The following is a 23,537-nucleotide window of genomic DNA, read 5'->3' as shown; positions in this document are numbered from 1 at the left end:
AAAATCACAAACGACCTCCTCATCGCAGCTGATTCCGGCCACATCAGCATCCTCATCCTCCTTGACCTCTCCATAGCTTTTGATACACTCCCTAGTCAACTGCCTGGATGTAATCTACATGGATGTCATCTAACTTTCTCAAACTCAACAGCAGCAAAACAGGGCTCATGGTTGTGGTCCCTAAAGCACTGCTCCAGAAGGTTCGAGATCTCCTCCTAGACGTGGATGGCAGCTCCATCTGCCCATCCTCCGAGGTCCGCAACCTCCTGGACTCTACCCTTTCATTTCAGTCATACATTAAATCCATCACAAAATCCACCTTCTACCACCTCAAAAACATTTCTAGACTCCGGCCATCACTCTCTGACTCCGTGGCCCTCATCCACGCCTTCATTACAAGTCCAATTTACTATTATTGTTATTATTAGAGTCATAAAAAAGGAATTTGTATGTTACTCTGGCACACCCGACACTGAATACCTTTCCAGACTTCTCCAGCTCCTTCTTGTCTTCGGCAGCGTGTCCGGTGAGTGCCTGCATCTCCACAGCTCCAGCCAATGCCATGATGGGCGCCACAGCCAGGATGAGCAGGGTCAGCTCCCAGCCGTAGACAAAGGAGATGATCATAGCGGTGCCCATGTTGGCTATGTTCTGGGCCAGCATGGCCAAACGTACACCTGTTGCCTGAGCAGATGTGAAAGATGGGAACAAAGCAGATTAGAAGATCACTGATTTTCTGAGATGATTCGTTGAGTCTTTGGCAAATAGCTTTGTTAGTTGTGTGTGTGTGAGTGTGAGTGTGAGAGACCGCTGTTGAGACTAACCCCTTGTACTTGGGCTGCGTCTGCGGCCAGTCTCGTGGTGAGCGCTCCAACACTGTTTTTGGGGTCGTCATACCAGCCGAGGTCCTACAAGCAAACAGGGATTAACATTTTCCATTGGCCTTGGAAAAAGATAGAATACACTCACTTGGAATTAAAAGAATTTCAATATATAACAGCAATTTGAGAGCCATATTCTTCTGACTTCTGTTGTATTAAAATTAGGGCTGTCAAAGTTAACGCAATAATAACGCGTTAACGCAAATTTGTTTTAATGCCACTAATTTCTTTAATGCATTAAGGCAATCGATCTTTCGGAGATTGTCCCGGGCTCAGTTTTAGCTAGAGTGAAGATACTGTTACCATATGAAAGGAATCCATTGGTACCAACCAAGTGTTATACTAGCTTGTCGGGAAGGAGGTTAAATAACGCACCAAACTTGCGCTAAATTTTGGTAAGGAAAAACTGTCCTGGTCATTTTCAGAGGGGTCCCTTCATTCTGACCTCAAGATATGTGAATGAAAATGGGTTCTATGGGTACCTATGAGTCTCCCCCTTACAGACATGCCCACTTTATGATAATCCCATGCAGTTTGGGTCAAGTCATAGGTCAGTCATCACACTGAAACACTGACAGTTGTTGTTGCCTGTTGAGCTTGAGTTTGCCATGTTATGATTTGAGCATATTTTTTATGCTAAATGCAGTACCTGTGAGGGTTTCTGGACAATATTTATCGCTGTTTTGTGTTGTTAATTGATTTCCAATAATAAATATATACATACATTTACATAAAGCAAGCATATTTGCCCACTCCCATGTTGATAAGAGTATTAATTACTTGACAAATCTCCTTTTAAGGTACATTTTGAACAGATAAAAAATATGCGATTAATCGTGATTATTCATGGACAATCATGCGATTAATCGTGATTAAATATATGGATCGATTAACAGCCCTATTTAAAACCATTTGTAACATTAAACATTACTAAATAATTAACAAAGTGAAAGTTTGGAAAATTATTGTTAGTTATTATATATTAATTGAATTTAATAGCACTGACAGATAGATAGCAGAGGAGAGGAGAAAGAAAGAGAGGCCACTCACCTGTCTCATCATGGCCTTAAAGGCCCCGAGTCTCAGTTTAAGGGTCAGAATCTCTCCAGATTTACCAAAACAGAAGCCCTGTTAAATGTTATTGACACAATACATGAGCACACCTGCAGATTGACATGAACTTCTGTGACTATCACAGCACCTACATGTGTTTATACTGCAATACTATCATCTGGATAAAGCATGTGTGTGTGTGTGTGTGTGTTTGTGTGTGTGTGTCCATGTTACACTTCTAGAGGCACTCTCGTAATATCACACTGTAAGCTTATGTGATCGGTATCAAGGTTTGCATATTTTTAACCATTCTTGGTTTTAGTTAAAAAGGTTAGAAGTAAAATTAAAGTAATTTGGGTTTGGGCATATATGGTTAAAGAAACAGTTCCACATTTTGGGAAATTCGCTTATTTGCTTTCTTGCCAAGAGTTAGATGAGAAGACTGATACCACTCTCATGTCTGTCCAGTACAAACACAGCAACAGCCAGAAGACAGTCATGTTCCCAGTCTTTATGCTAAGCTAAACTAACCAGCTGCTGGTTGTATACCTTCAAATGTATTGTACAGAAATGTGTATTGGTATCTTCTCTATTGTGTGTGGTCTATGGTGTATGGTCTAATGGTATCCTTTCATCTAACTCTCAGCAAGAAATCAAATAAGTGTATTTACCAAAATGTCAAACTATTCCTTTGAGGGTTAATGAACACACCCAGGAAATGAATGTACGTCAACATGCATGTGTTTGTGCGTGTACACGGTTACCTGTAGAAACATGGCGACAAAGCTTACAACTCCAATAACAACAAACATCAGAGAAAAGAATGAGGCTCTCTGGCTGACAACCGCTGGATCTGTACTTGCAAACACCTGAGAGGAGAGGAAATAAACAGCTAATTTGTAGCTTTATACAACATCTGACAAATGTTACAATTAACATGAAGCATTAAAGGTACAGTGTGTTGGATTTGGCAGCATCTAGTGGTGTGGTTGCAGATTGCAACCAACTGAGTACCTCTCCTCTCACTCTTCTTTTTCCAAGACTGCGGTAACGTGAGCCGCTGAGTGCAAAACCATTGTAATGCCATTCACCTCGCACAGAGACCATCCTTACCATAATAACACAATTTTAGGAGCAACGGAAGTCAGACGGCGGCTGGCGGTACCAGGGTTTTGCACTCTGCTGCTCACCTTACCACAGTTTCACAAGCCTTATTTGATATCATTTATTGATTGAACGCTTCGCCGATCGGACTGATCTGATACATCAACATCACTGGAGTTTCATACCAGAGTGAAGACAGTTCACAGATTAAAGTTTTATAGTTTACTTGTCTTCTGATTGACGATCTAGTTATAACCTGTGTTAACTGTAGGTGTGAACAACAAACGGACCATGTTGATGGTGAAGTGTTCCAGCAGTGGAAGGACCTGCAGTATCTCTGCTTCACACACCGCGGGTGAAAGAGTCTGACACTGAAAGAGCTTTATAACAGCTGACAACGAACGGACCTCAAACAACTTTCTTCATTTATTAGAAAGAGTTTTCTTTTGATGATCTGTTATTTCCCCCGTTAACTTTTATTAAGGATGCAGTTAAAGTCAGAGAGAGAAGGAGAGTCTGTCTTTTACACCTTTTACATCATTTATCATCATTTCCATTCAGTCAAATGAGGCTGATAATTCCTGAGCGTCGGGTTTGATATGAGTTACATCATTTACATTTCCCTGAAACATTTAGCCTAATACATAATTTCTAGTGTCAGAATATCAATAAATACAGACGCTAATAATGAATAAATAATATAAAGATATTGTGCCAGTAGAGATGGTTCCTGGTCCTCTAAGCAGGACTCAGTCCACAGTAGAAATACAGACTGCAGCTGTTATCATGTGCAGGTGTTTGTTAAACAGGTAACAGGCTACAGAGAGAAAACACTGCTGCTCTGCCACTGAGAATAACTGAGTGTCATTATTAGTATTAGATCAGTTCAGACATAAACAGCGGTTAAAGCCGACTGACAGCTGATCCAGCTGTGATCAGCTGTGATCAGCTGCTGCTGTCATCAGAAACAGATGTTGCTTCACGTGACGCTTCAGAGGAAACAGCATCTCATGTGTCTTAAAACATATTTCCTCTCTTCCTCTCTCTTCGTGTCTTTTCCTCGCCTCCTCCGCTCGCATCTCCCGTGGGCGGGACTAAGACGCGAGGAGAGGAGTCGAGGAGAGGAATCGAGCCGTATAAAATTGGAAATGGGAAAGGCCCCATGCTTCCCCGGTGGGAGGGACTAAGACACAAGGAAAAGACGCAAGTGAGGGAAATGTGGATGCAATTAAGAGCTTTGGGATGCACCCTGAGTCCTATTTAGAGGCTCAGGAACCATTTATACTGGCACAATATCTTTATATTATTTATTCATTATAAGCGTCTGTAGTTATTGATATTCTGATTGTGAATTCATTATTTAATAACCCAGAATATGACTATGGTGTCTTTTGAACACTGGACATTATTTATTAGGCTGAATGTTTCAGGGAAAATGTAAATGATATAACTCATATCAAACCCGACTTTCAGGAATTATCAGCCTCACATGTGACTGAATGGAAATGAGGATAAATTATGTAAAAGGTGTTTGTTGCTGACAGACAGACTCTCCTTCTCTCTCTGACTTTAATTGTTTCCTTAATAAAAGTTAACGGGGGAAATAACAGATCATGAAAAGAAAAATCTTTCTAATAAATGCAGAAAGATGTTTTAGACCTGTTTGTCAGGTAGAAATAAACCCCTTTTGGTGACAGGCTGCTTCACTCGCGGTGTGTGAAGGAGAGATACTGCAGGTCTTTCTGCTGCTGTTCAGAGATACAATTAACACAGATTTTAACTAGATGGTGAATCAGAAGACACCTAAATATAAAATGTTTAATCTGGGATCTGTCTTCACTCCGGTATGAAACTTCAGTGATGTTGAGAAGTAAAGTTATCAGGTCAGTCCAATCGGCAGCATTGTCCAATCAGTAACTGATATGCAATAAGGGGGTGTGTCGGCCACTAAAAGATTTCCGTAAAGGCTGCTCTTGGGTATCTTTGCTCATCGCTCCTCCTCGATCCCTCCTCGATCCTCGATCCTCGCTCCTCTGTGCAGAAATAAGAGCTTTGGAGCGGTCTCCAAGATAGCGCACCAGAACAACTTCAAGCGAGGAAACGACAAATAAGAGAATTGAGATGCACCTCTGGCTTCACCCGCTGATACTCAACACTGCTGTGCAGCCAGTAGGCCACACATCCACCGCCTGGACCGAAGAAAAGACTGGTGCAGTAAGAGCAACGGGGAACGTACTCTGTATTTATGTGCATAATGGCTGGTGTACAAACCAAGCCACCAGCGCCAGTCGTTGATCCCGACTTTCGTAGTGGCCAAAACATGGATGTATTAAAAGAACTGGACACAGCGTTGGAGGCTGGGCCCCGGTCATTCCTATGCGAGTTGCTCATTGGCGCATGAAGCTCAAATTGCTCGACTTCTGTCTGGAAAAGTACCCGTATCTTGGCGGCTCTTGGGCAACTGGGACATGCGCAGTAGCATCCGCTCGGTCACATGACTCGGTCACGGGGTCCCAACGTCACGGCTTGGCGCTCTAGCCTCGGTCTGGGTCTCACTCACATGAACGGAGGAAAGAAAATAACTCTGGATTCAGCTATTAGTGTATTTTACAACTTTAAAAACTAAATTTTTTAAATAAGGGCTATTAGAGTGATCATACTGGCAACTCTCATAGGAATGACTGGGGCCCCGCCTCCAACGCTGTATCTAGTTCTTTTAATACATCCATGGTACAAACAGCCAAAACACTGGCAGTCCCTGTTCCCCTGATTTAGAGGCTCTGTCAGTTATGTGTCGACCCTTCTATCTGCCGAGAGAGCTGACAATAGTAATTATTACGGCTGTCTATATTCCACCTGTGGATCTGTGTCTAATAAGCTACTTAATTTACAATTCCAAATTCAGTTCAGATATGAAGGGCTCATTCTAAGCTAACAAAAACACGATTCTTAGTTTCAGGTGATTATACACTAATGAAGACATAGTTATGATATATTCCATTTTTGCTCCCCCGCAATGTTACACACTGTGCCTTTAAAATAACTTGTTTTGAGGTACACATAGTAAGAGTAACATACATTGATGATCTTGGAGAAGATGATCGCAAACAGTGGCTGCATTGCTCCGTTGATGATGGCACAGATGGTCCCCACCAAAATGTATGGCCACTCGGAAATGTTGAGACGCATCACGCTAAGCAACGACACAGGGGGAACATTTTCATCCTGCAGAAAGAGAGAGAGAAAGAGCTGAGTCACATCTCATTTCTTTCTTTTGGCCTTCCTCACGTTTTTCTTCAGTAAGAGCTTCAGAAAGTGAGACTTTGATAAACTGAATTTAGTATACGTAACTGCTGGAATGTGGGTAAAGATGGAGGGAAAGAGCGGTTAGGAAACGGGAGCAAGTACAGAGCCATCAAAAATATTTTCTAATTTGGACAAAAATTAGAAAATATTTTCTAATTAGAAAATATTACAGTAGGGTTATCGTGTACATAGTTCAGAAGCAGAAAATATAAGATCTGCTAAAGATGGAACAACACGAAGCCTGCTCCACCTGTACTCAAACTGGATCACTATCAGAGCTAACAGATACTGAGGTAAGAGAGGCCAAATAGTAATCCTGGAATTTAGTTAGTCCCATTTCTTCGATTGGCCAACTGTTGATAATCTTTTCTAATTCTTGGGTTTCATCTTATTCCAGATGAAACGGGATGGAATTTTATAAACCGTCACAAAAACGTTTCCTAATCAGGATAGGGATAGTTTGAATAGAAACCCAAATTTTGGAAGTATGTTAATTATGGTTGTCAATTGATTAAAAAAATAACATTAGTTTTTTTCTAGGTTCATATGAGGCCAGTATCTTCACTCTAGCTTTAAAACTGAGCCTACTACAACTTAAAAATCGCATTATCGCGTTAACTTTGAAAGCCCTATTATTAATTTTATCTGCTCTTATTTTACCCACCAGAGAAATGGGGAGATAGGACCACCTATCCAGTGCAGCAGTATAACCCTGAATGGAAACTGTGACTATGAGATACCCTTGGCTACAGTGTTTAGTGGTAAAAGTTCCCTTTTAGATAAGTTCAGTTTGTAACCAGCGACCCTTCCATACTCCCTCAGAACAGACGTAATATTTTTCACCAAAACTAAACCCGTTAAAGTGGCAGTAGGCAGTATATTTTTGGCATCATTGGGCAAAAATTCCTTGATAACTTTTCAGCATATTCAGCAATTTAAGTGTTCTGTGAGATAACAAGACTTCTGCACCTCATCATGGCTCTGTTATCAGGCTTTAAAAACCTTTGTTTGACCGTTTGGTCGGAGTTTGCGAGTGATTGACAGCCGGCTCTCATAGACAGCAGCTGGACAGCAGACCTCAGATCAGCTCATCAGAGGTGCATAATTTTTTTCAGGTTACCTGTTTCATGTACTACTGTCACGACATAGTGACCATTTTATAAAAATACATTTTTTAATCATATTTGCTCCAATCTCGCCTACTTCAGCTTTAAGGACTGAATAAAGAAAATCTAAGTCGACCCTGTCAAAAGCCTTTTTGGCATCCAACGATATATGGGTATCAGGTAATAGTGTGGTTGGACTCTGAGAGTACACCATATTGTATAGCTTGCAAAGACCATGTTGACAATGTTGACACAGCCACTCAAACCACAGGGATGTTGCACCACAGCTCACCTCTTCTATCCCGTCATCCTTGAACTTTTCTTTCACCTCTTTGTCTCCCTCTGAGGCAGAGAAGGAGGAACCTCTTGTTGACTTCCTCCTGCGCAGAGAAGACCGAGGGAGGGACTTGACTAACGGACTCTTCTCATCCGCAGATTGCTCACACTCTGCCTCCTCCGTCTCCTTGGCTTTCTCAAAGGTCTGCAGCAGAGAGACGGGAGGGAACCAGATACAAACAATATCAAAGACTGACCATTATAAAGTTCCCCTTGAGTTAAAGCCCAACCAAATGGTGTGTCAAAGTGTTTATGAGTGTCTATGTTACCTGCATGGTAACCAGTGTATGGTAGACTCCCTGTTTTTCCATCAGTTGGCTGTGAGTTCCCAGCTCTACAACTTCACCGTTCTGGAAGCCAGCGATGACGTCAGCGTTTCTGATGGTTGAGAGGCGGTGGGCAACAATTATGGTGGTACGACCCTGTCGGACCTGCACACAAAGATATGTGTCCGAATTTTTGTGTCTATGCTTACATTTACACAAATTGTACATACAGTTTATGAACATACATGTTTGCAGTTGACACATTTTAATATAAGTAATAAGAGTCTATGGCCTGTGGCTCTACGAGATTGCACAGCGGTGCTTTGAGTTTAATGCTAACATCGGCATTCTAACATGCTCACAATAACCAAGCTAACTTGCTGATGTTTGTAATGTTCATCTTATTTGCATGCATGCTAACAATATAATTAATAATTATTTTGATAATTATTAATTACTTTTGATAGAAATTTGAATGTCTTTTGAGCTTATGTACTAACATAATTTGGTGTCCCGTTATTATTCCTATATATTGATAATTTATTCATATTAATTTTATTCATATTAATAATGATCTTTAATATTTTCGAATGACTAGACTAGTTCCTATCTGCGACCCCAACATGAATGGTGCCCCGTGTGAGGCATAGTATTGTTGGCAACTGTTAATAATTGTGCAATATTAATTTCATCATATTTTTTGGTTAAATCCAACAATTTTAATTCCCCTTCTAAACAAACCAAAAGTGTTTACATTCTACACCACTAGTCTTCCACAGTAGTAGACATCCAGCGATACTTATAAACAAGTGCATTGTGGTGAGAATTATAATTTGAGAGATTTTGGATCATTATTAACACTTTAAACCCTCATAGTGTTATTTTAAGTACTTACTATTGCTGCTAATTCAAGTTAAACTACCAACTTGAAAGAATTTTGGTTCAGCATTCGAAATACCATGTATTCAATGCAATCTAGTAAAGCTGTCAAAACTTGATTTAATCCAAGTGTTCCTTTAATTAAGACACAGCGTGCCACCGGCCCTGTGCAACATAGAGAGCTTGTACTGTTACTGCCTTGCATTCCAGCCTGAGTGAGTTTTAGGTAGAGGCTGAGATAGAGCCAATAATCCAAATTTGATTGATATTAATATTTATCTTTAGGGGCCAAAAAATTTAACAGTGTGACAGTGTGAGGAAGCCAAGCCCCCAGGAAGAGCGCTGGGGCAGAAGCAAATTTTACATAGTCGCCAAAGAATTACAACTTCCGGGTCCGTCATGTGATGACATTGGGCCCAAAAAGACTTTTTCCCATAGACTTAACATCTGTAAATCAGCGGATCATTCTTTTTTTCAGGTAAATCAACTTCCCAGATCAAACACCTGAAAAGCCCTTATTTAAATCATTAAGCATTAAAAGGTGTAAATGCAAATCCAGAGTTATTTCCCTTCCTCCGTTCATGTGCTTAAGAAATGAGTAAACCAAAGTAATCTAATTTATATCAACTTTTTAACTGCATTTTTTTAAAAGGTCTGTGTCAGTGTTAAAGTGCAAAGTAAGCCCTCATGCTGTGCTCTGAATGAGCATGTACGTCTGTGTGTATTTGTACCTTGTCGAGTGCAGCTTGCACAATGGTCTCACTCTCAGCATCAAGAGCAGATGTGGCTTCGTCCAACAGAAGGATTTTGGGGTTGCGGACTAGAGCTCGAGCAATCGCAATCCTCTGCTTCTGTCCTCCACTCATTTGAGTCCCTCGGTCTCCAACCATCGTCTCAAACTTCTGCTCAACGATAAGAGTCTCAATATTAGCAAGTGGTGGACAGAGTTCTTGACAAGCACAGAGGAGAGGGAGTCATAAATACAGTCATACATCAGGAAAGTTCATAATGAAGTCATAAGCGTTAGCCTCCTTGGCAGCTTGTTTGATCTCATTCTCAGTCACGTCTAGTCGGCCGTATCTGATGTTCTCAGTGATGGTGGTGGCAAAGAGGATGGGCTCCTGACTCACCACTCCGATCATCTCTCTCAGGTAGCGGACGTTAAGAGAACGAATGTCGTGACCATCAATATTCACCTAAAAGGCAGGAGTCAAACAGACACAGCGCTTAATCTAAACACCATGCATAATTGACAAAGCATCTCCTCTGTTGTTGTTAAAAAATAGTTTGACATTTTGGGAAATACCCTCATTTGCTTTCTTGCCTAGAGTTAGAAGAGGAGATATGATACACTCTCATGTCTGTGCAATAAATATGAAGCTGAGCGCAGTGACTTCCTGGAGTTTCTGCTAGTTGCCTTGCAACCTCACAGTGATGACTAGCCCTAATTTTCAGTGTAGCATGACAAAAAACAGTATTTACAAATGCAGACATGATATTCACGGTTTACTGTATTTTAAGCAAGCTTCAAGACTCACAAAGTAGATTTTCATATCAATGTAAAATTAATGGAAACCAATATCTGCCTGGGAAGCAGGAAAAAATGATGGTGTAACCTGCAATAACACAGCGTATACATGATTTGCAGTAAATGGGCTGAAATAAAACACTACCCTGATCCTTTATTTTGTGTGACCCCTGCTCTTATCAAATGACAAAATGTTCTAGGAGTGCAATGCTAAATTGGTGGAGTACTCTTTTAAGTCTCAACTATAGCAGAGTGGATATGATGACAAATACTGAATCACTCCTTTGAATTAAGTGGTTTAGAAATATCACTTACCGATCCTTCTTTAGGATCATAGAACCTCTGCAACAGCTGGATTGTGGTGCTTTTACCACAACCGCTGCTACCCACCAAGGCAATGGTCTGTCCACTCTTCACACTCAGAGATAAGTTATTTAATACCTACAAATAACAACAATGTCAGTGATGAGATACAGGCTGAAGTAATATAATGTCTGTTTTAGAGTTCAGTAAACAGTGTCTGTGGGAAACGTACTGTGATGTCCGGTCTCGATGGGTAGCTGAAGTGGATGTTCTTGAACTCTATGTTTCCTGTGATGGAATCAGGTTTGAAGCCGGCCTCTGAATAGCTGTCTATAACCGGTTTCTGTTGAGAAAAGAGTTTTTTACTTATAAGAACTCAGCTCTGGTTTTGTTTACAGTTTGGCCACAGTTGGATAAAGAACTTGATTGGGAGAGGGGAGAGCCACAGCTGTGCAATATCAACCAAATGACCTGACAGCAGGTGCTCCAATTAGAGCAAAATCCAACATCTCTGACTCCAAGATGTCGGCTGCATCAAAGCGGCTTCCCAGAGGGCCAGGGTGCATGTTCAGTAATACAAGCTGACAACTGTCCAGCAGCAAAAACTAAAGATCTAAAACTAAAGAACTAGAACCAAAGATCTAAAACTAGAATTACCGCCTCACGGTTGTATGCCTCCGAGTCAGGTTTCAGTTTACATCCGTGTCTGTCCAAAATGTCATCACTACATAACTTCATCTTGTTAGGCAGGTGTGTGAAATTGTCGTAATTAGCGTATGAATTCTTGAGTTATGGGTCACAGTGACCTTGACCTTTGACCACCTAATTCTAATCAGTTCATCCTTGAGTCCAGGTGGATGTCAAATTTGAAGAAATTTCCTCTTGGCTTGAGATATCCCGTTTATGAGAATGATATGGACTATTGAACGTATGGATGGACAACCTGAAAACACAATGCCTCCGACCACGACTATCGCCAGCGCAGAGGCGTAAAACCATTTTTGACATTGTGTGCACTAGGGAAAAAAGTTGCATTCCTTACATGATCAATAATTCTGTATACTTTATGTGCACCTCCCCGGGCGCTGGCAAAGGTCTCGACATTAGGAGCGGCCTGTCCCATAGTAAACGCTCCAATAATCACAGCAAAGAACACCTAAGAGACACAAACACACACACACACACACACACACACACACACACACACACACACACACACACACACACACACACACACACACACACACACACACACACACCACACTTCAGTGTTAGCTACAGCAACCGTCTTTTTCAGAGTCTCAAAAGATTATTAGAAAGTCTGTCATAATGTCTCTACTCACAATGAGTAAAGTTCCAATGGTGTACTCCCCAGCCACGATGAGTGTACTTCCGTACCAGAAGGCCAGAGCGTAGGACAGGAAGATCAACAAAAAGGTGAAGCCCATGGCAAGGTTAGCAGATAACGCCTTCTTTATGCCCATCTTTTTTGCGTCCTCCAAGTTCTTATTATATCTGTGGTGCAACAGACACACAGACACAAGCTTGAGTAAGCAAATTAGATTGCAATGCCATTAGTAGAAAACACGGATGGATTTTGAATGGGTTTTATCCAGTTACAGGCTGTGCAGGGGCTATTTCTTGGACTTTGATCGCTTTATAAATGAAGATTTATTTGCCCTGCACAGGTGTTTTGCTTTGTTAAATAATAATAAATTTGGTCTCATAACTTTCCATCATGTTAGTACATGGTCAAAATCTTGTAATTTGGGCAACACTTGGTATTTGGATATTCCAGCACAGATATTCATATTGATATAATATTATACCCCATCCACAGCATTGACTGATAATTATTTACTATCAATCATATTTGGTGTCTTTGGATCTGTGTCATGACAAGAACTACCTACACCTACACATATATACAGTATATACTGTAATATACAGTACATACCTCTTGATTTCTCTGTCCTGACCACTGAAGGCAAACACTGTCCTAACAGCAGAGAGCACCTCTTCTGCCACAGCTCCAGCTTTGGCATATGCACTCTGCTCTTTAGAAGTGAAAGTCGCCATCACCTATTCAGACAAGAAGAAAGACATCATGTTATTATGAATACCTGCAGGGGACTGTGTCCTTACGATCAACATATGGAGGATAGCAAGAGAAAGGCAGAAAGATGGACGAAGACAGGGTGAGCAAAACAAAGACGACGGAGAGATGTTTACCTTAGAGAAAATTCCGGATGAAAGGGCCAGCGCAGGGCTTATAGCCAGGATGACGAGAGTGAGTTTCCAGCCTTTGACAAAGCCGATGGTGAAGGCTGTGACGAAGGAGCTGAGGGCCTGGATAAGCTTCCCGGCCTTGTCGCCAATACCCTCTTGGATTTTATAGATATCACTACACATGCAAATAGAAACAACATGTCCACCAATGATCTTCAGAGTACTGTATATTGCAATATTTATGTATTACGAGTGAAAGGAAAACCATTTTGCTGTTGTCATGTGAAAACTGTGAAACTTTATTAATCCTGACTTTAATGTTTTAACTTCAGACGAAGGATTATATTATGCGATAATGAAAGAAATCCTGAAAACAACACTTTTCTTTTCTATGTCAGAGATGGAAGCCACTTTACAGAAGAGCTGAAGTAATTAATTGATTAGTCAATTAACAGACAATTATTCTGCAAAATTTTGATAATCATTTAATTGTTTAAAAGGGACAGTGTGTAGGATTCTGTGGCACCTAGTGGTGTGGTTGCAGATTGAAACAAACAGGGTGCCCCTCCACACACTCCTCCCTTTCCAAGATATATGTCTCGTTCAGAGGCCATCCTTACCATAATAACACTACTTTAGGGCAGACGGCGGCTGGCGGTACCACGGTTTTGCACTCTGTGGCCACAGTTTCACAATTGTGTCAGGCAACTACGGTGGCCTTCAGGTAATGTAAAGCTACTGTAGAAACATGGCGGACTCCATGAAGAGGACCTGCTCCCAGATATCAGTGGGCAACCTCCTCGTCTGAGAAGTGAAGCCAATGTGGAAGTGCCTTAAACTTGTATTCTTTCTAATAGCCAGAAGGGGGCGACTCCTCTGGTTGCAAAAAGAAGTCTGAGGGTATAGAAGTCTATGAGAAAATTACCCTACTTCTCCCTTGTTTTATTACCTCAGTAAACATTGTAAACATGAGTTTATGGTCTCAATCGCTAGTTTCAAGTCTTCTTCAATACAGCATGATGTTCATTTAGTAAATTATGGTCCCATTTAGAGTCAAATAGACCATAAAGCAGGGGATGATTTAGGGCGTGGCTATCTTGTGATTGACCGGTCGCTACCACCGCGTTGTTCGGTCTAGGAGCTGTCAATGTTTTCATCGTAGAACTTTAACCCTTTAACCCTTATATATATATACACATGGTCAACGCGACTTTACTTCCTCCAATTGTACAAAAATGAAGCTAAAATAAGATACAGATATAGCTGACATCTTGAGATTTTGATGTCATTTGGAGCCTGAATATGCGCAGTAGTGATCAGGGGCTCGGAGCTGCGGTATCAATCAAACACACCTGCCGGAGCCAATCATAAGTCGAACATGGCCGCAGCTTGCTAACGTGAGCCACCTAGCTGCTATGTTAGTACCACAGTAGTTGTTTGGCCAGACTTGTTACGGTTATGGAAAGTTAATGCTACATCTCTCTCGTACAATTCCCGAGCCTCCAGCTGCGACTACTTCACTCAGAGCAGCTGTCAATCACAGCTGTCAATGTCGATGATGACGCCTCGACCCCTTTTTATAGCATCAGATAATTAATTAAAATCAAACTTGTCAGAAAAATTAACATTTGAACATACATCCGCGATAAGAACTACTTAAAATGACAGAAACCATCTTTGGGGAAAAATGTATTTGACGTGTGACATGGAGGGGGTGGGATTTATGACCTATACTGGAGCCAGCCACCAGGGAGCGATCAAGATATTTTGGCTTTACTTTTGGGGAGCTGTCATGGTGTCTATCTTTATAGACAGTCTATTGTTTGGAGGGTTCATTCTAAACTAACAATAACACAACCATTCCTAGCTTCAGGTTATTATACAGTAATGAAAACATGGTTATGAACATTATATTCCACTTCTGCAAATAGATCCCCCGAAATATTAAAATATCTTTCGGTTTAACTGTTGGTTGAATAAAACAAGTTATATATGTCAACTTGGGCTCTGGGAAATTGTGATGGGCATTTTTCACTTACATAGGCCAAATGATGAATAAATTAGTTGATGAAGAAAATGATAGGCAAATTTTGAAAACATTTTTAGTTGAAGCCCTGCGTTACAATAATACGTCTGCGTATGAAATAGCGTGTGACTTGTCTGTTACCCACTCTGTGAGACGTGTGTTGAGCTCTCCTGTTTCATTGACATCGAACCAGCCAATGTCCTGCTGCATAATGCAGTGGAAGAACAACTTGCGGATGCGTGCGGCTTGCCGCCCAGCTGACAAGCTCCAGAGGGCCACCTGCCCATAGGCAAACACCAGCACGACAAAACCCATGATGGAGTAGTAGATGGCAAAGCTGGAAGAAGAGAAGTATTGTAACACACATGACTTTAAAGCTTTGACTTGAATGTATATGCATATACTTGAAAAATGTATATTCTTTAATTTGTCTAACAAAGTGGAAGTTGGCAAAAGATGATTCAAGTGACAAGAATTTAATTATTGATGCAATTTTATGCCTAGAGAAATCCTTGCAAGTTTCCTGACCTTTCTGCACTTATGGAACTCTTTACAAATAAAAAAAAATAGGGCTGTAAAAGTTAATGCGATAATAACGCGTTAACGCAAATTCATTTTAATTCCACTAATTTCTTCAACGCACAAACGCAACTTGTGATTTTTAGGTTGTAACAGGCTCAATTTTAAAGCTAGATAGTGGCATCATATGAAACTAAAAAACCTAAGGAACCCCAGGTACCAAACATGTCCTACTAGTTTGTTGCGAAGGAGGATAAATAACGCTCCAATCTTGCGCTAAAAGTCGAGAAAAATGGCCTTCATGGTCATTTTTAAAGGGGTCCCTTGACCTCTGAATTCAAGATATGTGAATGAAAATGGGTTCTATGGGTACCCACGAGTCTCCCCTTTACAGACATGATGACATAATGATAATCACATGCAGTTTGGAGCAAGTTATAGTCAAGTCAGAACACTGATAAATGGACAGCTGTTGTTGTCTGTTGGGCTTGAGTTTGCCATGTTATGATTTGAGCATATTTTTTATGCTAAATGCAGTACCTGTGAGGGTTTCTGGACAATATTTGTCATTGTTTTGTGTTGTTAATTGTTTTCCAATAATAAATATATACATACATTTGCATAAAGCAAGCATATTTGCCCACTCCCATGTTGATAAAAGTATTAAATACTTGACAAATCTCCCTTTAAGTCCCATTTTGAACAGATAAAAAATTTGCATATAGACAATCATGCGATTCAATTTTTTAATCGATTGACAGCCCTACAAAAACAGAACCATCAACATTAAATTCAACATTTTGGAGATATTTTCACCCGACCACAACAGCTTGCTCTGTTTATGCTGATCATATGAAGTCTTACCGCGTCATGTCTTCCTCTAAGGTGCTGTTTTTTGGTGTGATGGTGATATCTGAAGAGACAAGGTTATAAACAACATTGTTAAAGGGTGTTGCATACATTGCATCTTATCATCATCTGTGCCCATGTCTGTAAAACTTACTGGGGTAGCTGTTGTTGATTTGTGTCGTCATGGCGTTGTCTACAAAGCTGTCTGTCATTTCCCCAAACACAATACACATGAGAGGAAGCACTATACCATTGATTATGGCACAGACTGTCCCAACCAGGATCATCACAATGTCCAAGCCGTTTGCAAACCTAAACTACACTCACATAAAGGAGAGAGTGTAGAAAGACCAAAAACAGAACAGCAGAAATCAGTATCTGTATGTTGCTCCTAATATCCCTTACCAAAAAGAAGTTTATTCAAGTGTGCTCTTAGTATACTTCTTTTAAACTTAAAATAACTTTACTTTGCTTTTTATGTACTTATCCAAAATATACTTAACAAAATTATACTTAAGTTTACTTGGCTTATACTGACAAGTATACAGGAAAGTCTAAGTATACTTGGCTTAATTTTTGATAGAGTAGCCAATTTGAGGGTGTTATAGTTTGTAAACGTATGTTTTGATATGAATTTACTTCAATTCATCAAGAATTTTAACTTACCGTACTGTAATGAAACAGATGCATGCAGATCTTAAATGGCACAATCACTGGCCAATTTTCAATAATTTCTCACTTCTTGCTGGCAAAATACCTTTCTCATTCCCACAGTGGAAGAACATGGGAGTTAATATATTAAAGGACCTGTATGGTGACAGTGGCTAACGAGCCTTTAATGATTTACGCGCTGAATATAATCTCCCGGGTTCACCGTTTTTTTTCTAACTGCAGCTGAGGTCAGCCATGCATATGGTGTACCATGGGGATTAACACTCCCTACACACCCTCTTCATAAAATATTGATTTCCGTGGGATTAACACGAGGGATGGTTTCTAAACTTCACACGTTTATTTCTGTACCTTGTAAACCTTTATCAGTAGAAGCTGCATGGCGTAGGGACTTAATCAATGTAAATGATGAAGAGAGTTCCTGGGACACGGTGTGGAAAACTTTGTGTGGTACATCTAAAAATCCAGATCATCAATTAATACACTATAAATTTGCCCACAGGATGTACCTCACCCCTAGAAAGCATCACTCTATGAAGATCATTACATCTCCCAATTGTGATCTGTGTCCATCTGGTGCTCTGGGTTCATTCATGCATATCCACTGGAGATGCCATGATGTGTCTCAATTCTGGAAGCAAATATCTCTCACCTTAAGTGACATTCTTGAAGTTAGGATTCCACTTTCACCTACTTTGCTTCTATTAATTGATGACTCCTCTCTAAATTTGTCTTTGCAACAGAAACGTATTTTTTGGGCTGGTCTCACTGCAGCCAAGAAATTGTTGGCCTTAAGATGGCAACCACCACACTCCTTGACTAGACAACAGTGGGCTAACTCGTTATTAGAAATCATCCGTTCTTGGCACGAATGCACGGGGCCAGCTGTAAGACCCTCAGAGCCTGGGATGCGGCTTACATTTAGTTAAAGATAAGACATAGCGTGACTGACATTAATTTTGTTTTTACTGTTTTGGAGGAAAGAGATCAGGGGTGGGGGGTGTCTACGGGTCGCTTTGGGAAGGGAGTTTGCATCACACCTGGAATGATTGTTTTGTATATGTACCTGTGTATGGGGGGAGGGGGATATATAAAAGGGATAAAATGAATGATATGTAACATGTTTTTCTGCACCTTTTCAATAAAAAAAAAACTGATCACAAAAAAAAATTCTACATTTTTGCATTTGACGTGAAGGCAAGTGAGAAAAACTATTTGCTTTTTAAATTGTATTAATCTATTAAACTAGTAGTTTACTGAGAATATACTTTAAAGTGTACTTTCATAAATTAAAAAGTGGGCTACTAGTAAACTAACAGTATAGCTATAAGTTCACTTGTAGTATAGTTCACTTCATAGTATAGTTGCAGTACAAAATACAACTTAGATGTAAACTAGTTGTGTTCTCAACATTTACTATTCTTACACTTACTGTAAAGTACACTTACTATACTTTTATAAACTCAAAAGTGGGCCAATTTAGTCCCAAAAAGTATTGAAGTAGTACACTTACAAGTATACTACTACTACATTGATATTAGTGTACTTACTAGATAAAGTATACTTGGGAAATATACTTGAACTTTACCCCAGTTTACTTGATAAAATAAACTTGAAGTATACTACTTTTTCATAAGGGATTATTTGCTGGGTGTAGGAATTTTGAATTATGCAAACAGAAAGACTTTTAAGTTTGAGCAGTTATTATATTCTCACAGCGGGGGACAGGTGGAGTCAAACCCAAACAACAGGAGGATGTGTCACACTCCCATCCTCTCTCCCGCCTGCTCCTCGTACTTCACACACTCACACAAACCTTGACACACACACCTTACTGTTACCACTTACAGCCATACAACATAACTATTATTCATCATCTTATTCATCATCAGTCTTTAACCGCTAACCTCCCAAAAACATTTTTTAAAAATCAATACAGCTTTAATATAAACACACATACACACATACACACACACACACACACACACACACACACACACACACACACACACACACACACACACACACACACACACACACACACACACACACACACACACACACACACACACACAGCATATCAACTGCATTTTATAGCAATATAAAACAGTAACTCTACTGGGTAAAATACTGCAGTACATATCCAGTTGACTGACATATTACTCCAGTTGCTATAACAGTAGATCAGAGAAAATCATCCTCATGGTCCCAATCACCAGAACGGAGCTGGGCAAATCTGCCTTTTCCTTTCATGCCCCGAAAGCTGCAAGGCATTTATGTTGACTTTAAAATCATTTTTACAACAGTGTTTTTGCTTTTCTATTAACTATTCTTTTAGCCTCTGATTCCTGTATGTTTTGCATCTGTTGTTGTGTGTTGCTTTGTTAGGTTACGTTTTAATGTTATCTGTCTCTGTTTGTACTTGTATATGGAACTTTTTATTTTGCTGCCCATCTTGAACATCTTTCTGGTTAAATAAAGGAGGGGGGAAGCATTTTAAATAATTAGACTGTAGAAAGTGAAAAATAAACCCACACTGCTTCAAAAGAATAATAACACTGCATAAACATCCGGTCCTGTAGAAAGTGTGACGTCTGAGCTTACCACTTCAATGGGGCCAACCATAGGCAACTTTGACTCTTTTTCTTTCTTCTTTCCATCCTCCTTGCTCTCACTGGAGGATATAAAAAGCATGAGGCATGAATATAAAGTCTAATTGCAGAATTATTTTTTCTAGAGAATAACTGAGACACCTGTTATTATTTATAATAATAATAATAATAATAATAATAATAATAATATAGATGAATAAATAAAGAGATAATTTAAAGTGTGTTTACCATAAATATCCATTTTGTTCTTGTTTGGCTGGAGCCAGCGTTTCCTTTTTGTCCTTCATATCCATGGCTGGGTCCTGTCAGAAGATATTAGGTCTCAATTTAAATCAATTTATATGATCCTCTCGGAGATAAAATCACATCAAATCACCAAAGAGCAGCCTCAGGATTCAAAGCTCATTGTATACAGTATCAATAAACTGCAGAAGTGTCATATAAAGATAGAATAAAATAGAAATAAACTAAAACAGGAGCTCACCCACCGTTTCTCTACCCAGCCCTCTCAGAGCTCTGATCTCTTTGGACAGAGGTGGTGATCTCACTCACACAGGTCAGCCAGTCCTTCTTGGCTGCTGCTCCTCCTCCTCTTCCTCTTCTTCCTCCTCCTCTCTCCCTTCCTCACGTGTCTTTATTGTTGCCGTAGAGGGGAAACGAAAGCTTTAAAGTGAAGCTTTCGTGGCTCATTCGTGGCTTTTCCTCCTTCCTGAGTTGTCAGCTTGGAGAGTTACATCCTGTTCCCAGAACTGAGCTTTATTGTAAATAATCTATTAAAATAGATTATTTTATGTCAACAGCAGAGAGGTGCATGAGGCTGTTTCCCTTCCTGTCATCTGTAGTCTTTTTATATTTTTATTTTTATTCTGTATATCTTTTAATCTGGAAAGAACTTTGTGCTTAAGTTTGACAAGTGTTATATAAATTATTATTATTATCATTATTATTATTATTATTATTATTATTATTATTATTATTATTATTATTATTATTATTACACTAGTTGCCTAGGTTACTTATCTCTACTTTCTTATATAAAACGAAAAACTAAGCAGTGAAACAATGGCTTATAAAATTTCTTTTAAAAAAATCACTGCAGCCTCAGGGTGGGAATAAACCTTGTGTGTGTGTTCTAGATGTTTTAAAGCCTGAAAACAGAGCCAGTCTAGTTTTCTCTCAGAACACTTGAATTACAATATGCTGAAAGGTTATTATGGATTTTTTGCCCAATGATGCCAAAAACATTCTGCCTACTGCAGGTTTAAGTCAGTATTGTGCAGTTGAAGATATAATAAATTATGGGGTTATAGCTGTAGATAGGGGTAAAAAATAGTACATATGTTGTATATATATACAGTATATATACAACACAAATGAACATGTCTGTTTTCTAGACTAGACACGGGTATTTGATCCTAAATACAATCTATTTACTTTAAGTTGATAACGTCGGTATGACAATAAAGTAGAATAATTTAAATATCTATCTTAGTTTGAGCAGTTTACAGTAATTGTTTGTACCGGTAGTCGCAGTAAGGGCAGCGGTAAAACACATGTTTTTTTATTATATGTCATTTTCTCTTGTTATTAGAGGTCAGTTTTTTTGTTCACATTCACTTGTAATGTTTTTTTTTTTTCTGCAGGCAGAACACGGAAATATTATAAGAGATCTCTATTTTAATAAACTGCAGAAGTTAAAATGGTAAGAAATCTTCACTTATTCTGCCTGGAGAGAGTGAAAATAGGTAAAGAGAGCATGTGTTGTTTGACAGGTGATGTGGTGGTCGAATTGTCAAATTACTGCATTACATAAGCCATAATGTTGTCTCAGTGTGGGTCAAAGGTAGAGTAAGACTAGTCATATGCAGTCACTGCACGACAGCACAACTACAACCATACAGGAGACATAGATGTCACTGAATGAGTTATTAAAATCCTCAGTTTAACAGTATCCATGGTTTGAAGTGTTGTTGAACTCTGACACTGTGTTGATAAAGTACCATAAAGACAGACTTTACCCTATGTTATAATCTCCTGTCATGTCCTTCTCCTTCTCTCATACCTTTGTTTGACTTTACTTTGAGAGTAATATCTAAGAGTATTATGAGAAGTACAAAATATAGACATACACTACAGTACATTGTAAATGAAGGGCTCCTATAGTAGCCTACGATGTTTAAATCCGGTTTGTCACATTCGTTCTTATACCAAGTTAAAGCAAAGCAGATCAGAATCACATTTCTTATCTTCAACAATAAGTCCTAAGTAACTCAGTAAAGGTCACCATATTTACAGCTGTGTCATGTGTTTCCGTCAAAGTTTTTTTTTTTAAGGTTGTCACTGACACTCTTGTAGTTTGGTTGATTCATGTGTCTTAAAGTGCACTGGCTGCACAGATGTTAAAAAGGTCGGAAACTAAAGCCACATAGGCTACAGCAGATGGATCACATGAATACAAGCGCTGCTGTTCTGGTTTGGTTTGGTTTGGTTCACAGACAAAAGATCACCTCATGCACACGTAACTTATATAGCTAATTACCAAGAAAGGGGGGAAAAAAAACCTTCATGATGTAATGCAATGCAATATAACAGCACTGCAAAAAAGACGGTACTACCATACATGATATTTTATCCAACATATTATTATGATATTATCAGTGGTGGAAAGTAACTAAATACATGTACTCAAGTACAGTTTTGAGGTACTTGTACTTTACTTGAGTAGACTATATCCATTCCATGCTACTTTACCCCTCAGGGCAGGGGTCAGTAACCTGCGGCTCCGGAGCCACATGCGGCTCTTTAACTCCTCTCCAGTGGTTCCCTGTGGATTTTTTAAAATTGGAAATTAATAACTGTTTTTAATTTACAGTTTTATTTATCATTGTTGTAGGTCTATGGTACGACGGTCCAATGGAGTATTAGGGCAACATTGAGGAAAAATAAATAAATTGGAGATTTCAGGAATAAAGTCATAATATTATGAAGTAGTAATTTTACGTGTTATTTTCTTTTTTTCTCATAAAGTTATGACTTTATTCTCGTAATATTACAACTTTATTCTCGTAAAATTATGACTTTATTCTGGAAATCTCAGATGTTTTTTTCCCTCAATGTGGCCCTAATACTCCACAGTACATTTGCTCTTCGGCCCTCACTGCATTAGACTTATATACTATATACTTAGATTATAAACTGTGTTACATTCATCACAATGCTCAGATGTTTTGCGGCTCCATACAGATTTTTCTCTTCTTTTTTTTTTTGCCTAAAATGGCTCTATAGATAGTGAAGGTTGCTGACCCCTGCCCCAGGGCAAAAAACAATTGCTGTTAGTCCCCCAATGACACTGTGAGGCTAAACCCTGACAGAATGTGCTGTTTGCTTTGGGGCCACAGGATGGTGCTCTCCTCCTTAAAGATGACTTTAAAGGCAGTTAAAAGACACAATCAGTGATCTAAAAGTGAACAAAAGCATATGTTTAAAATCAAAACACAGGACTGGAACATGATAACGCTCATATTCACTGACATGAACACTACAGAACAACAAAATGTGAGTCATAATGTTTTATGATGCTGTGAAAGGTTTGTTTACATCTGCAGCCTAATGTTTGTTAACACAGGAGTAAAACAGATATATTAAAGAATGATGAACTGACAAACTCTTGAATGTGAAGTTCAAAGAGGAAAATATAAGATTCATAATCTTTTCATTCACTTGTTGGATGAATCAGCTTTTTAACTCATATAAATTAAAACAGACATGCCATTCACACATGAGATGATAATAGTCTGTGTATGGATGATAAGCAGCCTCTCACACCTTTTATTTAAATCCTCACACGAATGACTACAAATTATCTGGC

At 39.3% G+C, this 23,537-nt stretch overlaps 1 protein-coding gene across 5 annotated transcripts in view; it reads right to left on the bottom strand.

Moving 5' to 3' along the window:
- abcb4 (ATP-binding cassette, sub-family B (MDR/TAP), member 4) overlaps window positions 1-20,390 on the bottom strand; it is a 61,347-nt gene extending 40,957 nt beyond the window's left edge. The window contains exons 1-21 of one of the 5 annotated variants that reach the window (XM_074653685.1): window positions 20,158-20,390; window positions 19,898-19,971; window positions 19,662-19,731; window positions 16,540-16,702; window positions 16,401-16,449; window positions 15,163-15,354; window positions 12,995-13,166; window positions 12,720-12,844; window positions 12,106-12,277; window positions 11,805-11,918; window positions 10,995-11,105; window positions 10,775-10,900; window positions 9,924-10,127; window positions 9,663-9,833; window positions 8,056-8,217; window positions 7,743-7,931; window positions 6,117-6,263; window positions 2,699-2,803; window positions 1,932-2,009; window positions 825-908; window positions 481-684 (exon numbers count right to left, since the gene is read on the bottom strand). In XM_074653685.1, the coding sequence (XP_074509786.1) occupies window positions 481-684; window positions 825-908; window positions 1,932-2,009; window positions 2,699-2,803; window positions 6,117-6,263; window positions 7,743-7,931; window positions 8,056-8,217; window positions 9,663-9,833; window positions 9,924-10,127; window positions 10,775-10,900; window positions 10,995-11,105; window positions 11,805-11,918; window positions 12,106-12,277; window positions 12,720-12,844; window positions 12,995-13,166; window positions 15,163-15,354; window positions 16,401-16,449; window positions 16,540-16,702; window positions 19,662-19,731; window positions 19,898-19,962 (2,703 nt within the window). In that variant the 5' untranslated portion in view covers window positions 19,963-19,971; window positions 20,158-20,390. The other 4 variants (XM_074653686.1, XM_074653684.1, XM_074653683.1 and 1 more) reach the window with 4 other exon arrangements.
- Between the last annotated feature and the right edge of the window lie 3,147 nt (window positions 20,391-23,537).

This window comes from Sebastes fasciatus, chromosome 12 (assembly GCF_043250625.1).
Source record: "Sebastes fasciatus isolate fSebFas1 chromosome 12, fSebFas1.pri, whole genome shotgun sequence".
Lineage (NCBI taxonomy): Eukaryota > Metazoa > Chordata > Actinopteri > Perciformes > Sebastidae > Sebastes > Sebastes fasciatus.
This window is presented reverse-complemented; position numbering and strand designations above follow the sequence as displayed.